This window comes from Salvelinus namaycush, chromosome 22 (genome assembly GCF_016432855.1).
Source record: "Salvelinus namaycush isolate Seneca chromosome 22, SaNama_1.0, whole genome shotgun sequence".
Taxonomy (NCBI): Eukaryota; Metazoa; Chordata; class Actinopteri; order Salmoniformes; family Salmonidae; genus Salvelinus; species Salvelinus namaycush.
In genome coordinates, this window is record NC_052328.1 from 36456380 (window position 1) to 36479934 (window position 23555).

At 47.3% G+C, this 23555-nt stretch overlaps 2 protein-coding genes across 2 annotated transcripts in view; both read right to left on the reverse strand.

Moving 5' to 3' along the window:
- LOC120017778 (FERM domain-containing protein 6-like) overlaps positions 1 to 3065 on the reverse strand; it is a 41374-nt gene extending 38309 nt beyond the window's left edge. Inside the window, exon 1 of the mRNA XM_038960754.1 lies at positions 2898 to 3065. The gene's annotated coding sequence lies outside the window, so the exon portion shown is untranslated. The remainder of the gene's footprint in view (positions 1 to 2897) is intronic.
- Positions 3066 to 5487: 2422 nt separating this feature from the next.
- The window catches only part of LOC120017867 (protein FAM135A-like), a gene marked incomplete at its 5' end in the record, with an annotated part of 41873 nt that continues 23805 nt past the window's right edge, over positions 5488 to 23555 (reverse strand). Inside the window, 12 exons of the mRNA XM_038960829.1 lie at positions 5488 to 7530; positions 8475 to 8588; positions 8752 to 8862; positions 9980 to 10131; positions 12147 to 12487; positions 12536 to 12628; positions 13451 to 13542; positions 13856 to 14016; positions 15525 to 17613; positions 19980 to 20174; positions 20669 to 20823; positions 21915 to 21988. Coding sequence (XP_038816757.1) covers positions 7325 to 7530; positions 8475 to 8588; positions 8752 to 8862; positions 9980 to 10131; positions 12147 to 12487; positions 12536 to 12628; positions 13451 to 13542; positions 13856 to 14016; positions 15525 to 17613; positions 19980 to 20174; positions 20669 to 20823; positions 21915 to 21988 — 3783 coding nt within the window. The remainder of the gene's footprint in view (positions 7531 to 8474; positions 8589 to 8751; positions 8863 to 9979; positions 10132 to 12146; positions 12488 to 12535; positions 12629 to 13450; positions 13543 to 13855; positions 14017 to 15524; positions 17614 to 19979; positions 20175 to 20668; positions 20824 to 21914; positions 21989 to 23555) is intronic.

Sequence of the window (23555 nt, forward strand, 5' to 3'; positions counted from 1 at the left end):
CCAGCCCCATCCCACAGTTGTACCAAAAACGTGGTGGTGGAATCCCAGATGTCCCCTTTAAAATGTGGAGCAGTAAGATTGGAACTACATATTGTGTGTCTGATAGGCTTGACAACACACAGAAAGTATTCATACCCCTTGACTTATTCCACATGTTGTTGTGTTACAGCCTGAATTCAAAATGGATTCAATCTATGTTTTCCTCTCACCTATCGACACACAATACCCTATAATAAAAATGAAATACAGAAATATCTCATTTAAGTAAATACTTTGTAGTAGCAACTTTGGCGGCAATTACAGCTGTGAGTCTTTCATTTCTTTGCCACATTTTTGGCAGTTTTACTTTAGTGCCTTATTGACTGATGTTGAGCACATTTAGGTTAGTATTAGTATTGTATTGTGGAGTAACTACAATGTTGTTGATCCAGCTTCAGTTCTCATATCACAACCATTAAAACTGAAAGGTTTTAAAATCCCCATTGGCCTCATAGTGAAATCCCTGAGTGGTTTCCTTCCTCTCCCGCAACTGAGTTAGGAAGGACATCTGCATCTTTGTAGTGACTGGGTGTATTGATACACCATCCAAAGTGTAATTAATAACTTCACAATGCTCAAAGGGATATTCAATGTCTTCTTTTTACACATCTACCAATAGGTGCCCTTCTTTGCGAAGCATTGGAAAACCTCCCTGGTCTTTGGGGTGGTATTTGTGCTTGAAATTCACTACTCAATTCAGGGATTTAAATCTCATAATAAGTTGCATGGACTCATTCAGTGTTGAATTATAGTGGTTAAAATGATCTTGGTAACCCACATATACAATTATCTGTAAGGTCCCTGAATTGAGTAGTTTTTTACTCCTGAACATATTTAGGCTTGCCATAACAAAGAGGTTGAATACTTATTGACTCAAGACAATTCAGCTTCTCAATTTGTATTCATTTCAAAAGTTTTATACAAATACAATTTCACTTTGACATTATGGGATATTGTGTGTAAATCAGTGACACAAAATCTCAATTTAATATTCAGGCCGTAACACAACACAATATGGAAAAAGTAAAGGGGTGTGAATACTTCCTGAAGGCACTGTACCTTCCACCTAGTCTTATCACTTAATATCCCCATCAAGTATTAATCAGAACAGTTACAGTCAGAGCCAGTTTAAGTATGAGCCTCATCTTACACTCACAAACAAGTCTGCAGACAGGGCAGTCTGCAGACAGGGTGTGAAATTACCTCACTCGTCCTCCCCTCCGACATCCCCTTAGTCTAACCAGAGTGACCTCAGAATTGGCATCCAGAACTGGTTTCAAATACTATTTGAAATCGTATAAATAATTGAGTTTAATTTTTGCTTTACCCTGTATGGGATGCCAGGTGGGCGGGGCCAGGTGGGCGGGGCCAGGTGGGCGGGATTCCCACTTCACTTTTACCACTTTTCTATCAGTTCCATTGCAACAGGTTCAATCAAGCACAGCTAAAGTATTTGAACGATTTAAAATAGTATTTGAAGCCATGTTTTCCTCAGACCTGGCATCACATGAGAGCACTCAGCCCAGACATCTGCAAGGCCTTAAATCGCCTTCAAGACTATTATAACCCCTTGTTCTTAGCATGTTCTTAAATGTGCAAAAACAATACTGCACCAGACCGCTGCACCACCAGACTGCTGCAACACCAGACCGCTGCACTTTACATGCCATCTGCATCTCAAATGGCACCCTATTCCCTATTTAATGCACTACGTTAGACCAAGGCCCATAGGGCTCTGGCCAAAATTAGTGCACTATATAGGGAATAGGGTGCCATTTGGACTACTGCACCAATGCACTGTAGTGTTCAAGCCCTTTAAGGTGCAAAGAGCTGCCAACGGACTGCGCTGTTGAACACTTTGAACAGTGAAGTGAACACTTCAGTGTACCGGTAGAATCTCGATGAGGGGACTGGGGAAGCATACACACACAGTCACATGAAACACACACACACACACACACAAAACCACCAGACCGAAACTAATCACCTCATAACCATCCAGCATTCCAATCTCAGATGAGCAAGGCATCCATTTCATGGTGCAGAGACTAGAAACCATTGATAGAAACATTGAGAGTGATCAACACTACAATCTGGGGGTTTCCAAGGAATATGAGAGTAACATCCAATTATTACACAAAGAGAGAGAGAGACAGAGAGAGGGACAGAGAGAGACAGACAGAGAGAGTGAGGGACAGAGTTAGGGAGAGAGATATGTATGGAAGGCTGAGGACGTGGAAATGTGTATATTTTCTGTGGACGCTTGGGGTAACAATAATCTTCGTTTTTTTTTTAGATCTAATCATGCAGAATGCAAAACAGAGAGCTTGAACACAAACAGCCCTCTGTAATATAGTGTACAGCACTGTTCTTCAGAACATAGACAAGGGTTTGAGAGGAAGGTGTCATTGAAGGAACCTGGGAGATTAGAGAAACATTTCATAAAGCATATCCAAGTAGCCTCTGAGCAATAGAGGCTATGAGCGCACCTGCATACAAAATAATAATATTCACACTTTCCTTGCTGAATGCAAATGTACATTCCACCTAGTTAACAGTGGGACATCAATGTGATAGAATTCAATTAGAGAATGATATCACATTGGAGCAGGTGTATGCTTATCAAAATGTATTCGATTCATAAAAATGTATTTATTAGGCAACGTTAGAGCATACTAAGTAGCCTACAAACTAAAATAGTAGCCGAAAGAATGCAATACTGTATTGAATGAATAATGGAGACGTTAAACGCATCATGAACACAAATAAACAAAAACATTAACGCGGAATAGAAGAGCAACAAGTGCTTGCATGTTATGCCAATCGCCGCCCTAAATAGTTAAAAAAGTAACACTTACCGACAGACGAAACCAGCAAACACCTGAATATTTTAAACAAAACGATGTTGTTGAGGTTATCCAGACATAGAAATGAGACAAATTATCCCTAAAATAACGGAACGTAGTTTGAGAGTTTTGGCGGACAGTAAAAAAGTAAAAACATTGTCGTTATGTTGAAAACTTTCAAGTTGCTCCTCCGCTGAGCCAGACGCTACAGACTGGACTATACCAACTGCAATTCATCGAAGGGGTGTATGTTTTAGCATAGTTTAGTATTACATTTCGTTTTCTCACTAAGAACTATATTGTCTATATTTCGCAATTAATAGAACAAATTCGTATTTACAATGACGGCCTATATACTTGTAACAATGTACTTTCTCATACTGACATAACGTCAATGTTAATCAACTAGGTTTGATATTCAATATTAGAATCAAACTACAAGTGTAGACCTTACGGTGAAATGCTTACTTACAAGTCCGTATCCAACAGTGCAGTTCAAGAAGAGTTAAGAAAATATTTACCAAATAAACTAAAGTAAAAAATAATAGAAAGTAACATAATAAAATTAAAATAACGAGGCTATATACAGGGAGGTACAGGTCAGTTGAGGTTCATTTGTACATGTAGGTAGGGGTGAAATGACTATGCATATTACAATTACATTTGTGTTTGGTTCAATAGGTGAGTTGAGTGTGAAACCAGGATATCCCAAAGTACACGCCATGGAATCACTCGCTATAATTTATTGGCCACATTTTTATTGCATGGTAATCTGCATGATTCAGCATGATTGACAGCATGCTAATTTCATTACTCACCACTATAATATGCTAATATAGCTCATCAACGTGTGAAAGAAAATATATTTTTTGAAATATTTAATGGTAATTATAAATTAGACATTCTTCGAATCCAATTAATCAAATTTAAATGGAAAACAAGTCTAAAATTTGCCTCCATAATTTTAATTATATGATAATGTATTTTCTAAATTGATGTTGAAAAATGAAGGACGTCTAACCTTCCCTAAACTAAAAACACAACCTTGTACCTCCACCATGTCCTATGAGTTAGCCGTGGTGCATTCAGTTTCAAGCCTCATTAATTGTCTGGGGAAATAATCCAGGGAACGCAACGATAATGAATGTTTGAGCCAGTCTGGCAGGGTTTACTCCAATAAGAGGCAGATTACCCAGATTAGCATTAGTTCATATGAGATTACAGCTAATTAGGTCCACAGTCCGAGACCATACTGCTGTCTCCATATCAACCTGTTGATTTCTATTGTTATCTAGTTTAGCTAATGGTTGTGATTAGATTTTCTAACAGATGCTTTAATGGTATAGGAGGGTTTCGAGGACAGATTAAGGCTAGTCTTGAACTAATAGGTCATTTCAAGGGATATTCTCCAGAGTTAGATTACATGTTTAAGCAGTTTCTACTTTCCTGACAATCATCTGACACATATATACTACATAACACCTGTCTGAGAGAAAGAAAACAGCCCCAGTCCTCTTAACAAGCCTTAGACTGTGTGTGAGATGTTTAACAACTTTGCAGTCTGCTGGTGGACAGGATGTGTAAAAGAGGGTTTGTAAGGCCATGGATGGATAAACTGCCCCCAGGACTGTGATCTCTGGACAATACTGTTGACAGACTCACACCTGGTGTTGTTGTATTTTGTTTCCCTGGCCGTTGACCTTTTCTTCAAGTCAAGAAAAGATGGCCATCCATTGTCTACTTCCCGTCATCTCAGGGGGGAGATGAGCCTAATAACACCCCTCCCTCCCCAAACCTCACCACCCCGTCACCCCTCATCTACCGCCCTCTGACCCCTACACCCCCACTCCTCTTTCTTGCAGTCAGCTCAACATAGTTTAGTCCCTTTGGAGGACTGTCTCATTTAGGAACACATTACATCATCCCACAATGCCCCTCTGCTCTCTGAAAGGGGGTGTCGAGAGAGGAGAGACTGGGGTAAAAGGGGAGGCGTTTGTGTAGTGAGTGTGTGTGTGGAGAGGGAGGTCAATCGGGACTCCATTGTGTTACCATGGGAGACAACATTCCTAAAATCAGCTGGTTGCAACAGGCTTTTATAATTTACTCCAAACAGGGGCAAGGGAGAGAGGGGTAAACTAGGCTTGTAGACACTGAATAAATGGCATTTGCCTACGAAAAATGTCCATTCACACATTCCTAGGACGGTTGACTGTCGTTTGTATTTACCCCACAACCTCAAATAATGAGGACCGTTCATCCCAAATCCATCAAACATTTCAACCAGAGACACTTTATTTGATGGCGGAATAAAATGGCCTTATTTGTTTTTAGCCTACTCCATTGCCATTTCATTGTCAGCCATCTTGCCGTTGTCATGAAAGTTCCATAAGGAGTTGGCATCCAGACTAGTCCTCTTCAAGTCTAGATAACCTTTTATGGAGATGGAATAGATTGAAAACCATACCACTGCCTATTGTTTTTTTCTCTGGCAGGGACATGTGATTATCTTGCAGTGGAATCCACATACACTGCCATCTAGTCAAACATTTGAGTTCTTCACTTTCAACCAAATTGCATAAATGAGCAAAAAAAGACCAACAAATATTTATAATACATTTATTTAATGGTAAAGAGTGCAATGATACAAACCATTTTCACAAAGAAATGAGAAGTTGATTTTATATCTAAAAACAATACTCATGTTAAAAAGCATAAATAATACACCCACCCATCCATGACAGCAAAACATAAATACTCTCCATGAACCAAGACATGTGCTATTCATAAGTACTGACCCTTGGCTACACCCCACCTTTACATCTGGGTCGTATTCATTTGGCACCAGGCGGAAGAAAACAGAATCAAACAGGGTTCTTGCCTACATGAACTTGTCCAATAAGCAAGGCTTTGTTAGAAAACGTTTTGCTACGGTGAGCCCTAATGAACACGACCCTTCTGGCTATAACAGTTGAACAAGTTGATTTAAAACCCCTTGTAATAAAATGTTCTCATGCTATAATCAAGCAAGGCTCGTATAATGTTCCCAACACCAGGTTGGGTTTAGTGTTGTGCACGATGCTGTAATGGCAAAGTAACAGCATACAGTATAAAACCTAGCTCTGGTCCATTGCGCAACGAGTTGTCTCTTCCCCTGTTCAGGAAGGCTCAGCGCCAACAACCTGCACCGAACGCCCTGGTCCAGAGCTATAGAAAACCGCAAAGCCTTATAAGTCCCAGGCTGCATTGTCCGAGTTACAATCAAATTGATTCCGTTAAGTTAGTTCGACTAGACTGGAAGCCTTTACCTTTGTAAAATGAAAAAATAACACAAATGAAAATTCTGATAGTAAAATATGTACTTAGTAAAAATGACCATCCTCAGTAGAAAATCTGTTTTTGATACAGTTGTGGTGCAAATTAATGCAAGAGTATAATAGTTTGACTTTACGACTAATTTGTTGTTGTTGAAGAAAACGCACCTTTTAAATAAAAGGTGACGACAATATGAGAAGATGAGTTAGCTCACCATTTTTAGCAGCTACATTTCCAGATCGGTATTGCAATCGTCTTAATAAATGAATGAATGGTTTGAACAAAACCATGTGAAAATATAACAATTTCATAGATAAATAACACTGAAAAGACTACAATGTGATAAGGAAAACCACCCCCCCCCCCCCCCCCCCACAAGTACATTCATAAAATCAACTTGAAATCCTCCTTTGAAAAATAGAAGTAGAACAATGAAAATAAGGAACATTCACTAACAACCCGATAAAAAGAACTAAAAAACATACAAATAAACACTGATATTAGACTTTTGACCTTCCATATGGAAGCAGATGCATCTATTAACCATACGCGTCAACCAGATACAATATTGAGAATTGGGTTTAGGATGCAGTGAGGTAATATAAGCTACACATGATAGAAATAGCATCACTAGATTGATGGTCTAGTCATTATATTCTATGTATGCTCCATGTTCTCCTCTCTTCCCCTCTCCCTCCAGCCACAGGTTTTATTTGCTAGCCTGGTCCCAGATCAGTTTGTGCAGTCTTGCCAACTTCTATGGTCATTGGGTGGAGATGGGCAGAGATCTCACTTCAGCACCAATGACATGGTCTTAAATGTGTAAACTCCTGCCACCCGGTGACCTCGGTGACCTGCCCGGTGACCTCCACAGGATACAATGCATAAATTTTTTTGGCATGTCAATGATTATAGGAGTTGACCAAAAAGGTCAAAACAGATATGGGACCGGGTTATTGACTGGGAGGCCCCCATTCTCCCTCCTCCAGTCATTTATTTGATTGGGTGGCCACTCCTACTTTCCTATTGAAAAAACGTCCCTCCACTCCAGCCATTGGTTAGATTGGTAGAGCCGCCCACACTTCCCCCCTTCCAGCCATTGGTTGGATTCATAGACCCCTCCTCTCCTACTGAAAGAACTTCAGGCCTGCGACCAGGAAGAACTTCTCCAGGAAGATTTCCGAGTCGAGGACGGCGATGTGTGCTGCTCGGCCAATCAGGGAGTTGGCGGTGTTGGGCAGGGCGTGGATGACATCGTAACGCACCAGGTTACAGTCTCTGTTCTGGAGCACAGGCAGCAACAGGTTCTCTATCATCTCTACATATACTGAACCTGGGGGAGGGGGAGAGGGAAAGTGTGAGAGGGGGAGTGAAAGTGAGAAGGGGGGTGAGAGATGGGAAGTGAGAAGGGGGGTGAGAGATGAGTAGGGGGGGTGAGAGATGGGAAGTGAGAAGGGGGGGGAGAGATGAGAAGGGTGGTGAGATGGGAAGTGAGAAGGGGGGTGAGAGATGGGAAGTGAGAAAGGGAGAGGAGAGTGTGAGAGGGGGGGTGAGAGAGGGGAAGTGAGAAGGGGGTGAGAGATGGGAAGTGAGAAGGGGGGTGAGAGAGGGGAAGTGAGAAAGGGGGAGGGGGAGTGTGAGAGGGGGAGTGAGAAGGGGGGTGAGAGAGGGGAAGTGAGAAAGGGGGAGGGGGAGTGAGGAGGGGGGTGAGAGAGGGGACGTGAGAAAGGGGGAGGGGGAGTGCGAGAGGGAGAGTGCGAGAGGGCAGTGTGAGAGGGGAAGTGAGAAAGGGAGAGGGCAGTGTGAGAGGGGGAGTGTGAGAGGGGGAGTGCGAGAGGGGGAGAGTGAGAGGGGGAGGGAGAGAGGGGGAGTGCGAGAGGGGGAGAGTGAGAGGGGGAGAGAAGGAGAGACAGAAAGGGAGTAAAGAGAAAAAAGGGAGTGACAGAGAGAAGAAGAAGAAGAATAAACTCCATTTAGAAGCGTGTGCATACAGTTTACATCTGGGTGGCCCGGGAATCAAACCCACAATCCTGGTGTTGCAAGGGCCATGCTCTAACCAACTGAGCCATACATGACAACAATCAGATGTATTCATCAAGCCATTTCGACATCAACAGTTGTCACAAAGTGCTTAACTGTAACCCGGCCTAGCAAAGACCCAACAGCAAGCAGCAGCGAGAGGAACCAGGCTATTGGTCCAGTAGCTTGTCTACACTGTGAACAAATGTCCTGTAGGACGTGTTTTGTGGCCTGCTCTGATAAATATGTAGGGCCCACCTGTTTGTTTGTCCTTCAGGGCTGTCTTACACATCTCTATCCTGGCTGAGTGATATGGGACGTAACGATCCTGCAGAGAGCCCACTAACACCACGTTCCTGAAGTGATGAAGACCTGCCACAATACATTGACACAACACACCTGTTATTCATGTAACAATACACAGCAAGCTTCATTTAAATACCCAGGAGAACAGATTGATACCAGGCGTTAACAACGTAACAAATTGCACTGTCAAAAACATCAACAACAATGACCTTTACTCTGCTCAACTCACCAGATTTCTTGCTAAGCTTGTAGAGGAAGGTCTGTCTGGGATCAGAGTGGTCTCTGCAGGTCAGTTGGAGCAGAGAGCCAGATTTCTTCCACTTCTGCATGAACCACAGGCCTGGGAGGGAGGAAGGAGGAGGAATACAGGGGCTAAAGACTGACTAAATCAACCAGGGAGAGGAAGACAATGACTTGTTTCCTTGACTGAGCATAGCACAGTGCCGTAGTTAAAGGGAAATATACCTTCAACATTTTCACAGTACACTTTCCTGGAATAGTAGACTTTAAAAACATTAAAAACTGTAAGCTAGGAGCTTTTTAGATGGAATGTTGTATCCTGTGTTTTTAAAGTATTGTCTAAATGTCTCCTCTGCTTCCTCCTGCATGCATTGTAGCCTGCCTCAGCCTCACCACTGAGCGCCACATCACTGTCTGGCTCAGTATCCTACTCTCTGTAAAGCAGTTATTACAAATTAGTAGCCTATTTTTTTTGCTCCTTCTGAGGTAGGATCCATTTAAATGTTAGCTTCTTACAGCATCCTTCTAACTGGGTAAGTACCACTAGCCAGAGCCCTTCAGACTTACTGCAATAGAAGTCTCTGCAGGCAGCCACCTGACTGACTGACACAGCCCATCTAGAAGTGACCATCAGTTGTCACACTCATATTCTCATAGAGTGGGTTTTTGCTTGTTTGGTGGATGTCTGTAGACGCTGCAGGAGTCACGGGACGGTTTTAAAACAGCCTTTTGTACGGCATCTCGCAAACACACTGCGCGCATGAACTAAATAAATCTAATGAGGTAGGATATTTGTCAGATTCGTCAAAATCCCAACTGGTGGCCATGGCCCATGGATGGTTTTATTTGCCCCCCCCCCAAGTTTTCTGAGCAAAAATAAATAAATACAAATTGTGTGCGGAATTTTCATCGTTGGACATAAAAGACACTAAAAACACCAGGAAAACAGCTCCAAATGAAATGAATTTAAGAAATCTGTTCCAAAGTATTCCCACGCATATAAGAGACACACATGATCTTATACAAATATAAGCAAGGTTTGAAATTGTTATGTTTTAGTCAAACATATATATTTGTGCTTCTTGCGGTCAATTTGAATATTATTTATAATTGTTCCGGCCTCCCCAACCATCCGCTCCAGAAAGTAAACAAATGGTTCCGTGGCTGAATCTAGGTGATGATCCCTGCTGTAGAGGGTATAGTGCAGAGAGACATACCTGTGTTGACCAGAGCAGAGCTGTTGTACAGGGTACCCAGGTGAGGTCCAGACAGAGAGAGGAAGGTGTGAAGTCTGCTCAGGTAACATTTAAACCTGGGTCTGGTCAGTACTGAACGAACTATCAGGTTCCCCAGGGAGTGGCCTACGAAGCTGAGAAACAGAGAATACAGACACAGGTCAGAGATCACGCAGGAGCTCAAATCAAACAAGGTAACAGTGAACATGTCGACCCCCACGAATGACGCAGCCCCCCTATAGCTTGGGCCAATCAGTGTAATTTTGTGAATGCCGGATCTCTATGGCAAGATGCATCATTCACCCAAGTTTCCACAGAATTGGGCCAGTGGTTTCTGAGATATCATGAGGGACTAACGTATTAAAGGACCGAGACAGATCCCCTCCCCGATTTCATGGTGGGGGACAATTAAATATGGCTGGATGTGGAGAGCACTGTCATACACCAGGGGGCATCTCAATAGTATTAAGCTGATTCAACTCCTTGTCTTCTTTCCTCCATCTGCACTGATGGAAAAGGGGTGACTGACTGGATAGTGGGAAAAGGGGTGACTGACTGGACAAGTGGGAAAGGGGTGACTGACTGGACAAGTGGGAAAGGGGTGACTGACTGGACAAGTGGGAAAGGGGTGACTGACTGGACAGTGGGGAAAGGGGTGACTGACTGGACAGTGGGGAAAGGGGTGACTGACTGGACAGTGGGGAAAGGGGTGACTGACTGGACAGTGGGGAAAGGGGTGACTGACTGGACAGTGGGGAAAGGGGTGACTGACTGGACAGTGGGGAAAGGGGTGACTGACTGGACAGTGGGGAAAGGGGTGACTGACTGGACAGTGGGGAAAGGGGTGACTGACTGGACAGTGGGAAAAGGGGTGACTGACTGGACAGTGGGAAAAGGGGTGACTGACTGGACAGTGGGAAAAGGGGTGACTGACTGGACAGTGGGAAAAGGGGTGACTGACTGGACAGTGGGAAAAGGGGTGACTGACTAGACAGTGGGAAAAGGGGTGACTGACTAGACAGTGGAAAAGGGGTGACTGACTAGACAGTGGGAAAAGGGGTGACTGACTAGACAGTGGGAAAGGGGTGACTGACTAGACAGTGGGAAAGGGGTGACTGACTAGACAGTGGGAAAGGGGTGACTGACTAGACAGTGGGAAAGGGGTGACTGACTAGACAGTGGGAAAGGGGTGACTGACTAGACAGTGGGAAAGGGGTGACTGACTAGACAGTGGGAAAGGGGTGACTGACTGGACAGTGGAAAAGGGGTGACTGACTGGACAGTGGGAAAGGGGTGACTGACTGGACAGTGGGAAAGGGGTGACTGACTGGACAGTGGGAAAGGGGTGACTGACTGGACAGTGGGAAAGGGGTGACTGACTGGACAGTGGGAAAGGGGTGACTGACTGGACAGTGGGAAAGGGGTGACTGACTGGACAGTGGGAAAGGGGTGACTGACTGGACAGTGGGAAAGGGGTGACTGACTAGACAGTGGGAAAAGGGGTGACTGACTAGACAGTGGGAAAAGGGGTGACTGACTGGACAGGGGAAAAGGGGTGACTGACTGGACAGGGGAAAAGGGGTGACTGACTGGACAGGGGAAAAGGGGTGACTGACTAGACAGTGGGAAAGGGGTGACTGACTGGACAGTGGGAAAAGGGGTGACTGACTAGACAGTGGGAAAGGGGTGACTGACTAGACAGTGGGAAAGGGGTGACTGACTAGACAGTGGGAAAGGGGTGACTGACTAGACAGTGGGAAAGGGGTGACTGACTAGACAGTGGGAAAGGGGTGACTGACTAGACAGTGGGAAAGGGGTGACTGACTAGACAGTGGGAAAGGGGTGACTGACTAGACAGTGGGAAAGGGGTGACTGACTAGACAGTGGGAAAGGGGTGACTGACTAGACAGGGGAAAAGGGGTGACTGATTGGACAGTGGGAAAGGGGTGACTGACTGGACAGTAGGAAAGCCAATTCATGGGTGCTAGAGATCCACTATGTTGCTTCTGCCCATACCATTATTACTTCTTTCCATCAGCGCAGATGAAGAAGAGGAGAGGGACACACTTCAGACTATTGCACCCATAGTAGTCAGACTGGGCAAGAAGAAGAGACAGTGAGGTTGTAGACCTGAAGAACCCATATGTACCTGATCTTAGAGACGGTGAGGTTGTAGACCTGAAGAACCCATATGTACCTGATCTTAGAGACGGTGAGGTTGTAGACCTGAAGAACCCATATGTACTTGATCTTAGAGACGGTGAGGTTGTAGACCTGAAGAACCCATATGTACCTGATCTTAGAGACGGTGAGGTTGTAGACCTGAAGAACCCATATGTACCTGATCTTAGAGACGGTGAGGTTGTAGACCTGAAGAACCCATATGTACCTGATCTTAGAGACGGTGAGGTTGTAGACCTGAAGAACCCATATGTACCTGATCTTAGAGACGGTGAGGTTGTAGACCTGAAGAACCCATATGTACCTGATCTTAGAGACGGTGAGGTTGTAGACCTGAAGAACCCATATGTACCTGATCTTAGAGACGGTGAGGTTGTAGATCTGAATGTACTGAACTATTTCATCCAACAGCCGGTCTGTCATCTGCTCAAAGTCAGCAAACGTGTCATTCTGTGGGGAAAACAACAACAAGTCAGACCTAAAGTTCTACAGACTGACAAGGACACGGCATTGTTTACTGCACTTGCATAAGAGGATACAGACGAAACTGCACTCCCATGACAATACTGCACTCCCATGAGACGAAACTAGAAGAAATTCCTATTAACCATCCATTGTTGATTGTCATTCAAGTACAATGGACTTATATAACGTCCCATAATAATGTGAAGTTATGAGGCAGATGAGGTAGTGTCGGTTGGTTTAGGTGTCACTCATTCTCATAGTTGGTTTTTGCTTGTTTGGTGGATGTCTGTAGTGTCGGTTGGTTTAGGTATCCCATAATGAGGTAGTGTCGGTTGGTTCAGGTGTCCCATAATGAGGTAGTGTCGGTTGGTTCAGGTGTCCCATAAATGAGGTAGTGTCGGTTGGTTCAAGTGTCCCATAATGAGGTAGTGTCGGTTGGTTCAAGTGTCCCATAATGAGGTAGTGTCGGTTGGTTCAGGTGTCCAATAATGAGGTAGTGTCGGTTGGTTCAGGTGTCCCATAATGAGGTAGTGTCGGTTGATCCGGTGTCCCATAATTAGGTAGTGTAGATTGGTTCAGGTGCCCCATAATGAGGTAGTGTTGGTTGGTTCAGGTGTCCCATAATGAGGTAGTGTCGGTTGGTTCAGGTGTCCCATAATGAGGTAGTGTCGGTTGGTTTAGGTGTCCCATAATGAGGTAGTGTCGGTTGGTTTAGGTGTCCCATAATGAGGTAGTGTCGGTTGGTTCAGGTGTCCCATAATGAGGTAGTGTTGGTTGGTTCAGGTGTGGTACACTATGGTTAGTTACCTGGTTGCGTTCGGACATGAGGAAGTCTATCCTAGCTCCAGGTAGGCCCAGCTCCAAGTAGGTCTTCACCAGACGCAGGTCAGCACTGTTACCTGGAAGACACAGAATGAAGGAACACCCAAGATATTTCACATTAGACCTGGGTTCAAATACCGTTTGAAATCTTTCAAATACTATGAGCGATGCATTAACCTGTCTGGAACACCACTACTGGGGCTTTCCTATTGGTTCCATTGCCAAGTCAAGCTTGATCAAGCCCAGGTAAAGGATTTGAAATTATTTCAATAGTATTTGAACCCAGATCGGTTTTCAATATATCGGACCACAACATGTCATGTGCCAAAAGAACTGAAGCAGATAACAAGATGGGTTGATTATCTGACTAAATGGATAAAGTGTAGTTACCATCGAGGCCGTGGACACAGACGATGAGGTGGATGCCCTCGTCACAGTTGTCATCCTCCTCCAGGCTAAAGTAAGGAACACTGGAGGCCAGGTCTCCCACCTCACTGTACAGGAACCCTGGTAGTCTCAGCTGCTTCAACTCCTCTTTGGCCGCAACAAAACTACACCACGAGGATAAGGAAGACATTTTTATTATTTGCCTGGCCAGTAATGTTGATTAATAATATAAGCTATTATGATAATCATAATAATACTACTACTGTACACTGAGCATATACACTGAGTGTACAAAACATTAAGAACACCTGCTCTTTCCATGACATAGACTGACCAGGTGAATCCAGGTAAAAGCTATGATCCCTTATTGATGTCACTTGTTAAATCCACTTCAATCAGTGTAGATGAAGGGGAGGAGACAGGTTAAAGAAGGATTTTTAAGCCTTAAGACAATTGAGACATGGATTGTGTGTGTGTGTCATTCAGAGGTTGAATGGACAAGACAAAAGATTGAAGTGCCTCTGAACAGGGTATGGTAGTAGGTGCCAGGCGCACCGGTTTGTGTGAAGAACTGAGGACAAAAGGGGGAGTGCAATGCAATACTAGGAAGATGTTCCTAATGTTTTGTACACTCAGTGTATGTGCCATATAGCAAATGCTTTAATCCAAATTGACTTACAGTGATGCATGCATACATTTTACATATGGGTGGTCCCAACAGGAATCGAACCTACAACCCTTGGCGTTGCAAGCGCCATTATCTACAGACTGAGCCACAAAGGCCCACTAATGTGCAAATGGTGCATCGTCCCTGTCAAATCAACCTAATACAGTGAAGTTAACGGAGCAACATTTCCCTAGCTGACGCTTAAGACATAACCATCAAAGAAGCAGAAATGAAATGATGGAACTGTGGACTGTAGGACATGAGGTGACTGGACCGTGGACTGTAGGACATGAGGTGACTGGACCGTGGACTGTAGGACATGAGGTGACTGGACCGTGGACTGTAGGACATGAGGTGACTGGACCGTGGACTGTAGGACATGAGGTGACTAGACCGTGGACTGTAGGACATGAGGTGACTAGACCGTGGACTGTAGGACATGAGGTGACTAGACCGTGGACTGTAGGACATGAGGTGACTAGACCGTGGTCTGTAGGACATGAGGTGACTAGACCGTGGACTGTAGGACATGAGGTGACTAGACCGTGGACTGTAGGACATGAGGTGACTAGACCGTGGACTGTAGGACATGAGGTGACTAGACCGTGGACTGTAGGACATGAGGTGACTAGACCGTGGACTGTAGGACATGAGGTGACTAGACCGTGGACTGTAGGACATGAGGTGACTAGACCGTGGACTGTAGGACATGAGGTGACTAGACCGTGGACTGTAGGACATGAGGTGACTAGACCGTGGACTGTAGGACATGAGGTGACTAGACCGTGGACTGTAGGACATGAGGTGACTAGACCGTGGACTGTAGGACATGAGGTGACTAGACCGTGGACTGTAGGACATGAGGTGACTAGACCGTGGACTGTAGGACATGAGGTGACTAGACCGTGGACTGTAGGACATGAGGTGACTAGACCGTGGACTGTAGGACATGAGGTGACTAGACCGTGGACTGTAGGACATGAGATGACAAGACTGTGGACTCACGCTTTCATCTGTGGTGTGGGGGCGCTGTCATACCAGCGCAGGCTGTTGGAGGTGAGGGAGGTGGAGGGGGTAGGGACTAGAGGTCTCCCCTGGGAAGAGCCCACTGAGCTGGGGGCCAGGGGGGAGCGGACAGGGGCACCATAGCCTGGAGGAAGACCCCTGGGCTCCTGAACATGGTCCAGTCCCAACTGTTCAAACAACAGACTCCTCCCTACTGCCCCTCCATCCCCTTCATCCTCCTCCTCCTCGTCAACGACACCGTTCACGAACGCCAAGCCGTCTCCTTCCTCGTAGAAGCCGTTCTCTATCATCTCGTTGTCCTCTTCCTCGTCTTCCTCTACAGGCGGCCCCGGCCCCGCTCCAGACAGTATCCCCAGGGTGATAGCTGACGTCTCTACAGGGCTGATCTCTGAGACGTCTGTGCTGGAGCGCGAGCCAAAGTAGTTTTCTACCAGTCCCTTCTTGACCAGGTCACTGCTGCTGGCGGTGGAGTTAGAGGAGGGGTAGGAGGCTGTCTGGGGCTCACTACGGGGGGCACCTGGACCCCCTACGGCCCCCTCAGAGAAACCTGTTAACAACCTGGGATCAGTGTTAAGTGTTGACTCAGAGGTTGAGGAAAAAGTCCTAGGAGGCAGATATTGAGAAGCAGAACCCCCACTAGCAGTGGTGTTGAGGCCCATCCCAGCATCGGGGTGCGTTTGGCTGGGTACAGAGCAGCGTGTTGGGACAGATAGTGGTGGTTCTCCATAGAACACCAGGCTCTGTTGCTCCTGTACCAGAACACTGGACTTCCTCATTCCCCCTGGGCCTGGTGGCCCCTCGGCCTCCCCTCCTCCTAGACTGCTGGAGCCCCTGGACACAGACGTACCCCCCTCCCCCTCGTCATCCGAGGGCAGCGAGTTGATGGAGGTGAGGGAAGACTGGACGCCGCTGACCGAGCTGACTGTACTCTCCGGGTTGAGGCCCTCTCCAGCCCCCATGCTGCCCTTATGGACAGAGGTGGGCTGGACGGGCCGGGGAGCAGGGCTGAGTAGGGGCCGTTCGGCCTGCTGGGGGCCCAACTCAGTCTCAGGGGCCCCAGCCAGGCCTCCGGCCCCACCCTGGGTAGCCAGCTGGATAGCGAAGGAGCTGGGCTCGCTCTCGATACCAGAGTCGGAGAGGCGGGAGGAGGCACTGGGGACTGCAGCACCTCCGTCTGGTGGCAGCCTGATACAATCACCTTTCACCTGCTGTAGAAGCACCAGGCCTGGCCTCTGACTAACCTCTGTCATTACCTCTCTACCCCCAGGCCTGTCAGACACCTCAGACCTCCAGTCTCTCATAGCAAGGTGTTTAGAGTCGGACATACACAGGTCTGTCTGGGTGATTTCTGGGACATCTTTTTTGGAGGTCCCATCCCCATCCGTGCGACAGGGCAGGAGAACTGTCACTGTGTCTCCTTGGTACGGGTCCTTGTCACTGGGTTGGACCTCAATGTGCCTGAGTCCAGTGGCGGTAGAACCAGGCGTGTAGTGATCGGGCAGCTGCTGGCTGCAGTGGTCAACGGCAGCATTTTTGTGAATTACTTGGTTATTATCTGTGGTGGCTAATCCGGCTACAGCTCCAGGACCAGCCTGGGCCGGCTTGTTCTGTGTGTCCAAGCTCACTAAGGCTGTGAAGTAACCTTTCTGGCTAGCCACGCCACTAGCTACTAGGACGTCATCCTCAAGGAGAGAGTCAAAATTAAGAACAGCATTTGCCTGTCCAGCGGCGGTGGTGGTGGTGGTAGCACCAGGCTCAGGAAAATATTTGGAGATCCTAGTCCTTAGGTCAGTGTTGGAGTCTCCCCCAGTCACCCCCAGCAAGGCATCCCTCTCCCCCTGCTCCCTCTCCTCCCTCTGCTGCTTCAGGCCAGCCTCTCCCTGTCCCTGGGCCTCTCTGTCCTGGTCAGTTTCTCCATGTGTTAGCTGTGAAGGGTTAGCCGAGTTAGCGGCCTTCCCCAGGTTCTTATAGGCCACCAGAACCACAGAGTCCTTGGATCCCTGTCTGATGAGCTTCTTGGCGTTCTCCCTCTCCGTCTTGGCGTTCTTCTTCAGTTTCACCGACTTGCCTTTAATACAAAGAAAAAGTATGTGTTTTATTTTTTAAGGAGTTTTATGATAAAACATCATGGTTCCCACTCTATTCAAGGAAGCATTGTCAAGGATTTGTCAGTGCCATATTTACCAAGACATATAGACTGAGACAGTACTCACTGGGGGCAGAACACACAATAACTATCATCTGAACGTCTAGCGTAGCAACTATCACCTGAACGTCTAGCGTAGTAACTATCACCTGAACGTCTAGCGTAGCAACTATCACCTGAACGTCTAGCGTAGCAACTATCACCTGAAAGTCTAGCGTAGTAACTATCACCTGAACGTCTAGCGCAGTAACTAGCACCTGAACGTCTAGCGTAGTAACTATCACCTGAACGTCTAGCGTAGTAACTATCACCTGAACGTCTAGCGTAGTAACTATCACCTGAACGTCTCGCGTAGTAACTATCACCTGAACGTCTAGCGTAGTAACTATCACCTGAACGTCTCGCGTAGCAACTATCACCTGAAAGTCTAGCGTAGCAACTATCACCTGAACGTCTAGCGTAGTAACTATCACCTGAACGTCTAGCGCAGTAACTATCACCTGAACGTCTAGCGCAGTAACTATCACCTGAACGTCTAGCGCAGTAACTATCACCTGAACGTCTAGCGCAGTAACTAGCACCTGAACGTCTAGCGTAGTAACTATCACCTGAACGTCTAGCGTAGTTACTATCACCTGAACGTCTAGCGTAGTAACTATCACCTGAACGTCTCGCGTAGTAACTATCACCTGAACGTCTCGCGTAGTAACTATCACCTGAACGTCTAGCGTAGTAACTATCACCTGAACGTCTAGCGTAGTAACTATCACCTGAACGTCTAGCGTAGTAACTATCACCTGAACGTCTAGCGTAGTAACTATCACCTGAACGTCTAGCGTAGTAACTATCACCTGAACGTCTAGCGTAGTAACTATCACTTGAACGTCTAGCGTAGTAACTATCACCTGAACGTCTAGCGTAGTAACTATCACCTGAACGTCTAGCGTAGCAACTATCACCTGAACGTCTAGCGTAGCAACTATCACCTGAACGTCTAGAGTAGCAACTATCACCTGAACGTCTAGCGTAGCAACTATCACCTGAACGTCTAGCGTAGTAACTATCACCTGAACGTCTAGCGTAGTAACTATTTGAACGTCTAGCGTAGTAACTATCACCTGAACGTCTAGCGTAGTAACTATCACCTGAACGTCTAGCGCAGTAACTAGCACCTGAACGTCTAGCGCAGTAACTAGCACCTGAACGTCTAGCGTAGTAACTATCACCTGAACGTCTAGCGTAGCAACTATCACCTGAACGTCTAGCGTAGCAACTATCACCTGAACGTCTAGCGCAGTAACTATCACCTGAACGTCTAGCGCAGTAACTATCACCTGAACGTCTAGCGTAGTAACTAGCACCTGAACGTCTAGCGCAGTAACTATCACCTGAACGTCTAGCGCAGTAACTATCACCTGAACGTCTAGCGTAGTAACTATTTGAACGTCTAGCGTAGTAACTATCACCTGAACGTCTAGCGTAGTAACTATCACCTGAACGTCTAGCGCAGTAACTAGCACCTGAACGTCTAGCGCAGTAACTAGCACCTGAACGTCTAGCGCAGTAACTATCACCTGAACGTCTAGCGCAGTAACTATCACCTGAACGTCTAGCGCAGTAACTATCACCTGAACGTCTAGCGCAGTAACTATCACCTGAACGTCTAGCGCAGTAACTATCACCTGAACGTCTAGCGCAGTAACTATCACCTGAACGTCTAGCGCAGTAACTATCACCTGAACGTCTCGCGTAGTAACTATCACCTGAACGTCTCGCGTAGTAACTATCACCTGAACGTCTCGCGTAGTAACTATCACCTGAACGTCTAGCGTAGTAACTATCACCTGAACGTCTCGCGTAGTAACTAGCACCTGAACGTCTAGCGTAGTAACTATCACCTGAACGTCTAACGTAGTAACTATCACCTGAACGTCTAGCGTAGTAACTATCACCTGAACGTCTAGCGTAGTAACTGTCACCTGAACGTCTAGCGTAGTAACTATCACCTGAACGTCTAGCGTAGTAACTAGCACCTGAACGTCTAGCGTAGTAACTATCACCTGAACGTCTAGCGTAGTAACTATCACCTGAACGTCTAGCGTAGTAACTATCACCTGAACGTCTAGCGTATTAACTATCACCTGCACGTCTCGCGTAGTAACTATCACCTGAACGTCTAGCGTAGTAACTATCACCTGAATGTGTAGTAACTATCATCTGAACGTCTCGCGTAGTAACTATGATAGTAACTATGATAGTAACTATTCCTATGAATAACAACAACACACCTTTGGACTTGGGCAGGTCTGGGCAGTCATCGGGCCAGGTTGTGTCCATCATGGTTGGGGGCCGAGGCTCCAGGAAGGGGCTGGGGAAGGATGCTGTGGCAGCTGCAGTGGAAGAGGATGAGCTGGCCTTAGAGTTGCCGGAGGACGTGGAGCCACTCCGGGGATTATGTATGCCCAGCCACGGCCCGTCCCGATCTGAAGCAGGGAAACCAGAGTATGGAGAAAATCTCAATGACCAAGTAGATTTACATATACCCATTACATTAGGTGAAATGGTGATGCCATAGTAAACTGAATCAACAGACAGAATATATAGAGATGATACACAACAGACTAAATATATTCATAGAGAAAGACAAAGAAACACTTCCATGTTGCCACTTTCCAGTCTCACTTCAAATGTTCAAGGCACTTAGATGAACAAGTTACTGTGATTGTAGGGATCATATTATAAAGTGCAAGCGTGAATGTGATTTTCCCTGATTAATCACAAATTCCTGCTTTTATGACATAACCCTCTATACATACATCATAACCTAGACCGGAAACAATATTTACTTTCCTGACTTTTCTAAATTGAAGTGAACACATCCTTGCTTTAAATAGCTGTCTCTCTAACGGTCTGCCATGTTACTCATAGAAATATAGAAACAGAATCTATTTCATTCCATTTCTATTGCGTCGCTGACCTTCCGTGATAGAGTCCAGGTATCTGTCCTCGAAGATGATTGGCAGGGAGCTGACGTCCCCGTCAAGGTCGGCACATGCAACAGGAAGTGGTGGTAGAGACAGGAAGTAGGAGGAACTCTTGATGGCTGTGGTCATCTGCTGGTGGCTGTGAGCACTGACGTGAGGAGGGGAGAGAGAGAGAGAAGACGTGAGGAGGGGAGAGAGAGAGAGAAGATGTGAGGAGGGGAGAGAGAGAAGATGTGAGGAGGGGAGAGAGAGAGAGAAGACGTGAGGAGGGGAGAGAGAGAGAGAAGACGTGAGGAGGGGAGAGAGAGAGAAGACGTGAGGAGGGGAGAGAGAGAGAAGACGTGAGGAGGGGCGAGAGAGAGAAGACGTGAGGAGGGGCGAGAGAGAGAAGACGTGAGGAGGGGCGAGAGAGAGAAGACGTGAGGAGGGGCGAGAGAGAGAAGACGTGAGGAGGGGCGAGAGAGAGAAGACGTGAGGAGGGGCGAGAGAGACGTGAGGAGGGGCGAGAGAGACGTGAGGAGGGGCGAGAGAGACGTGAGGAGGGGCGAGAGAGACGTGAGGAGGGGCGAGAGAGACGTGAGGAGGGGAGAGAGAGACGTGAGGAGGGGAGAGAGAGACGTGAGGAGGGGAGAGAGAGAGAAGACGTGAGGAGGGGAGAGAGAGAGAAGACGTGAGGAGGGGAGAGAGAGAGAAGACGTGAGGAGGGGAGAGAGAGAGAAGACGTGAGGGGAGAGAGAGAGAGAAGATGTAAGGAGGGGAGAGAGAGAAGATGTGAGGAGGGGGGAGAGAGAGAAGATGTGAGGAGGGGGAGAGAGAGAAGACGTGAGGAGGGGAGAGAGAGAAGACGTGAGGGGGGGGGAGAGAGAGAAGATGTGAGGAGGGGGGAGAGAGAGAAGATGTGAGGAGGGGGGAGAGAGAGAAGATGTGAGGAGGGGGGAGAGAGAGAAGATGTGAGGAGGGGGGAGAGAGAGAAGATGTGAGGAGGGGAGAGAGAGAAGATGTGAGGAGGGGGGAGAGAGAGAAGATGTGAGGAGGGGGGAGAGAGAGAAGATGTGAGGAGGGGGGAGAGAGAGAAGATGTGAGGAGGGGAGAGAGAGAAGACGTAAGGAGGGAAAAATAAAACAGTACAAATCTTCATTTTCTGTTGTTGTGGATTGGTGGTTAATTCATCATAAAAACACACAAACATAGAGACAGACAGGACACACACACGGAAGACATGTTAGTAGTTTGTCTTACTGTAGTTCCTGATAGGCCAGCGCCGTTTGTCTCGGGTGTTCCAGACAAAAGAAGGCCTCTGCAAATCTCCGCACCTGAAATAAGGAGAGCAAGACACCAGAATGAGAACACATGAACAGGGTGAGATGCTGCATGGTCAGCAGGGTTAGTGAGATGCTCCATGGCCAGCAGGGTTAGTGAGGTGCACCATGGTCAGCAGGGTTAGTGAGGTGCTCCATGGTCAGCAGGGTTAGTGAGGTGCACCATGGTCAGCAGGGTTAGTGAGGTGCTCCATGGTCAGCAGGGTTAGTGAGGTGCTCCATGGTCAGCAGGGTTAGTGAGGTGCACCATGGTCAGCAGGGTTAGTGAGGTGCACCATGATCAGCAGGGTTAGTGAGGTGCTCCATGGTCAGCAGGGTTAGTGAGGTGCTCCATGGTCAGCAGGGTTAGTGAGGTGCACCATGGTCAGCAGGGTTAGTGAGGTGCTCCATGGTCAGCAGGGTCAGTGAGGTGCTCCATGGTCAGCAGGGTTAGTGAGGTGCTCCATGGTCAGCAGGGTTAGTGAGGTGCTCCATGGTCAGCAGGGTTAGTGAGGTGCTCCATGGTCAGAAGGGTTAGTGAGGTGCTCCATGGTCAGCAGGGTTAGTGAGGTGCACCATGGTCAGCAGGGTTAGTGAGGTGCACCATGGTCAGCAGGGTTAGTGAGGTGCACCATGGTCAGCAGGGTTAGTGAGGTGCTCCATGGTCAGCAGGGTCAGTGAGGTGCACCATGGTCAACAGGGTCAGTGAGGTGCTCCATGGTCAGCAGGGTTAGTGAGGTGCACCATGGTCAGCAGGGTTAGTGAGGTGCACCATGGTCAGCAGGGTTAGTGAGGTGCTCCATGGTCAGCAGGGTTAGTGAGGTGCACCATGGTCAGCAGGGTTAGTGAGGTGCACCATGGTCAGCAGGGTTAGTGAGGTGCACCATCGTCAGCAGGGTTAGTGAGGTGCTCCATGGTCAGCAGGGTTAGTGAGGTGCTCCATGGTCAGCAGGGTTAGTGAGGTGCACCATGATCAGCAGGGTTAGTGAGGTGCACCATGGTCAGCAGGGTTAGTGAGGTGCTCCATGGTCAGCAGGGTTAGTGAGGTGCTCCATGGTCAGCAGGGTTAGTGAGGTGCACCATGGTCAGCAGGGTCAGTGAGGTGCCCCATGGTCAGCAGGGTCAGTGAGGTGCCCCATGGTCAGCAGGGTCAGTGAGGTGCTCCATGGTCAGCAGGGTTAGTGAGGTGCTCCATGGTCAGCAGGGTTAGTGAGGTGCTCCATGGTCAGCAGGGTTAGTGAGGTGCTCCATGGTCAGCAGGGTTAGTGAGGTGCACCATGGTCAGCAGGGTTAGTGAGGTGCACCATGGTCAGCAGGGTTGGTGAGGTGCTCCATGGTCAGCAGGGTCAGTGAGGTGCACCATGGTCAGCAGGGTTAGTGAGAGCACCATGGTCAGCAGTGTCAGTGAGGTGCTCCATGGTCAGCAGGGTCAGTGAGGTGCTCCATGGTCAGCAGGGTCAGTGAGGTGCTCCATGGTCAGCAGGGTCAGTGAGGTGCTCCATGGTCAGCAGGGTCAGTGAGGTGCTCCATGGTCAGCAGGGTCAGTGAGGTGCTCCATGGTCAGCAGGGTTAGTGACGTGCT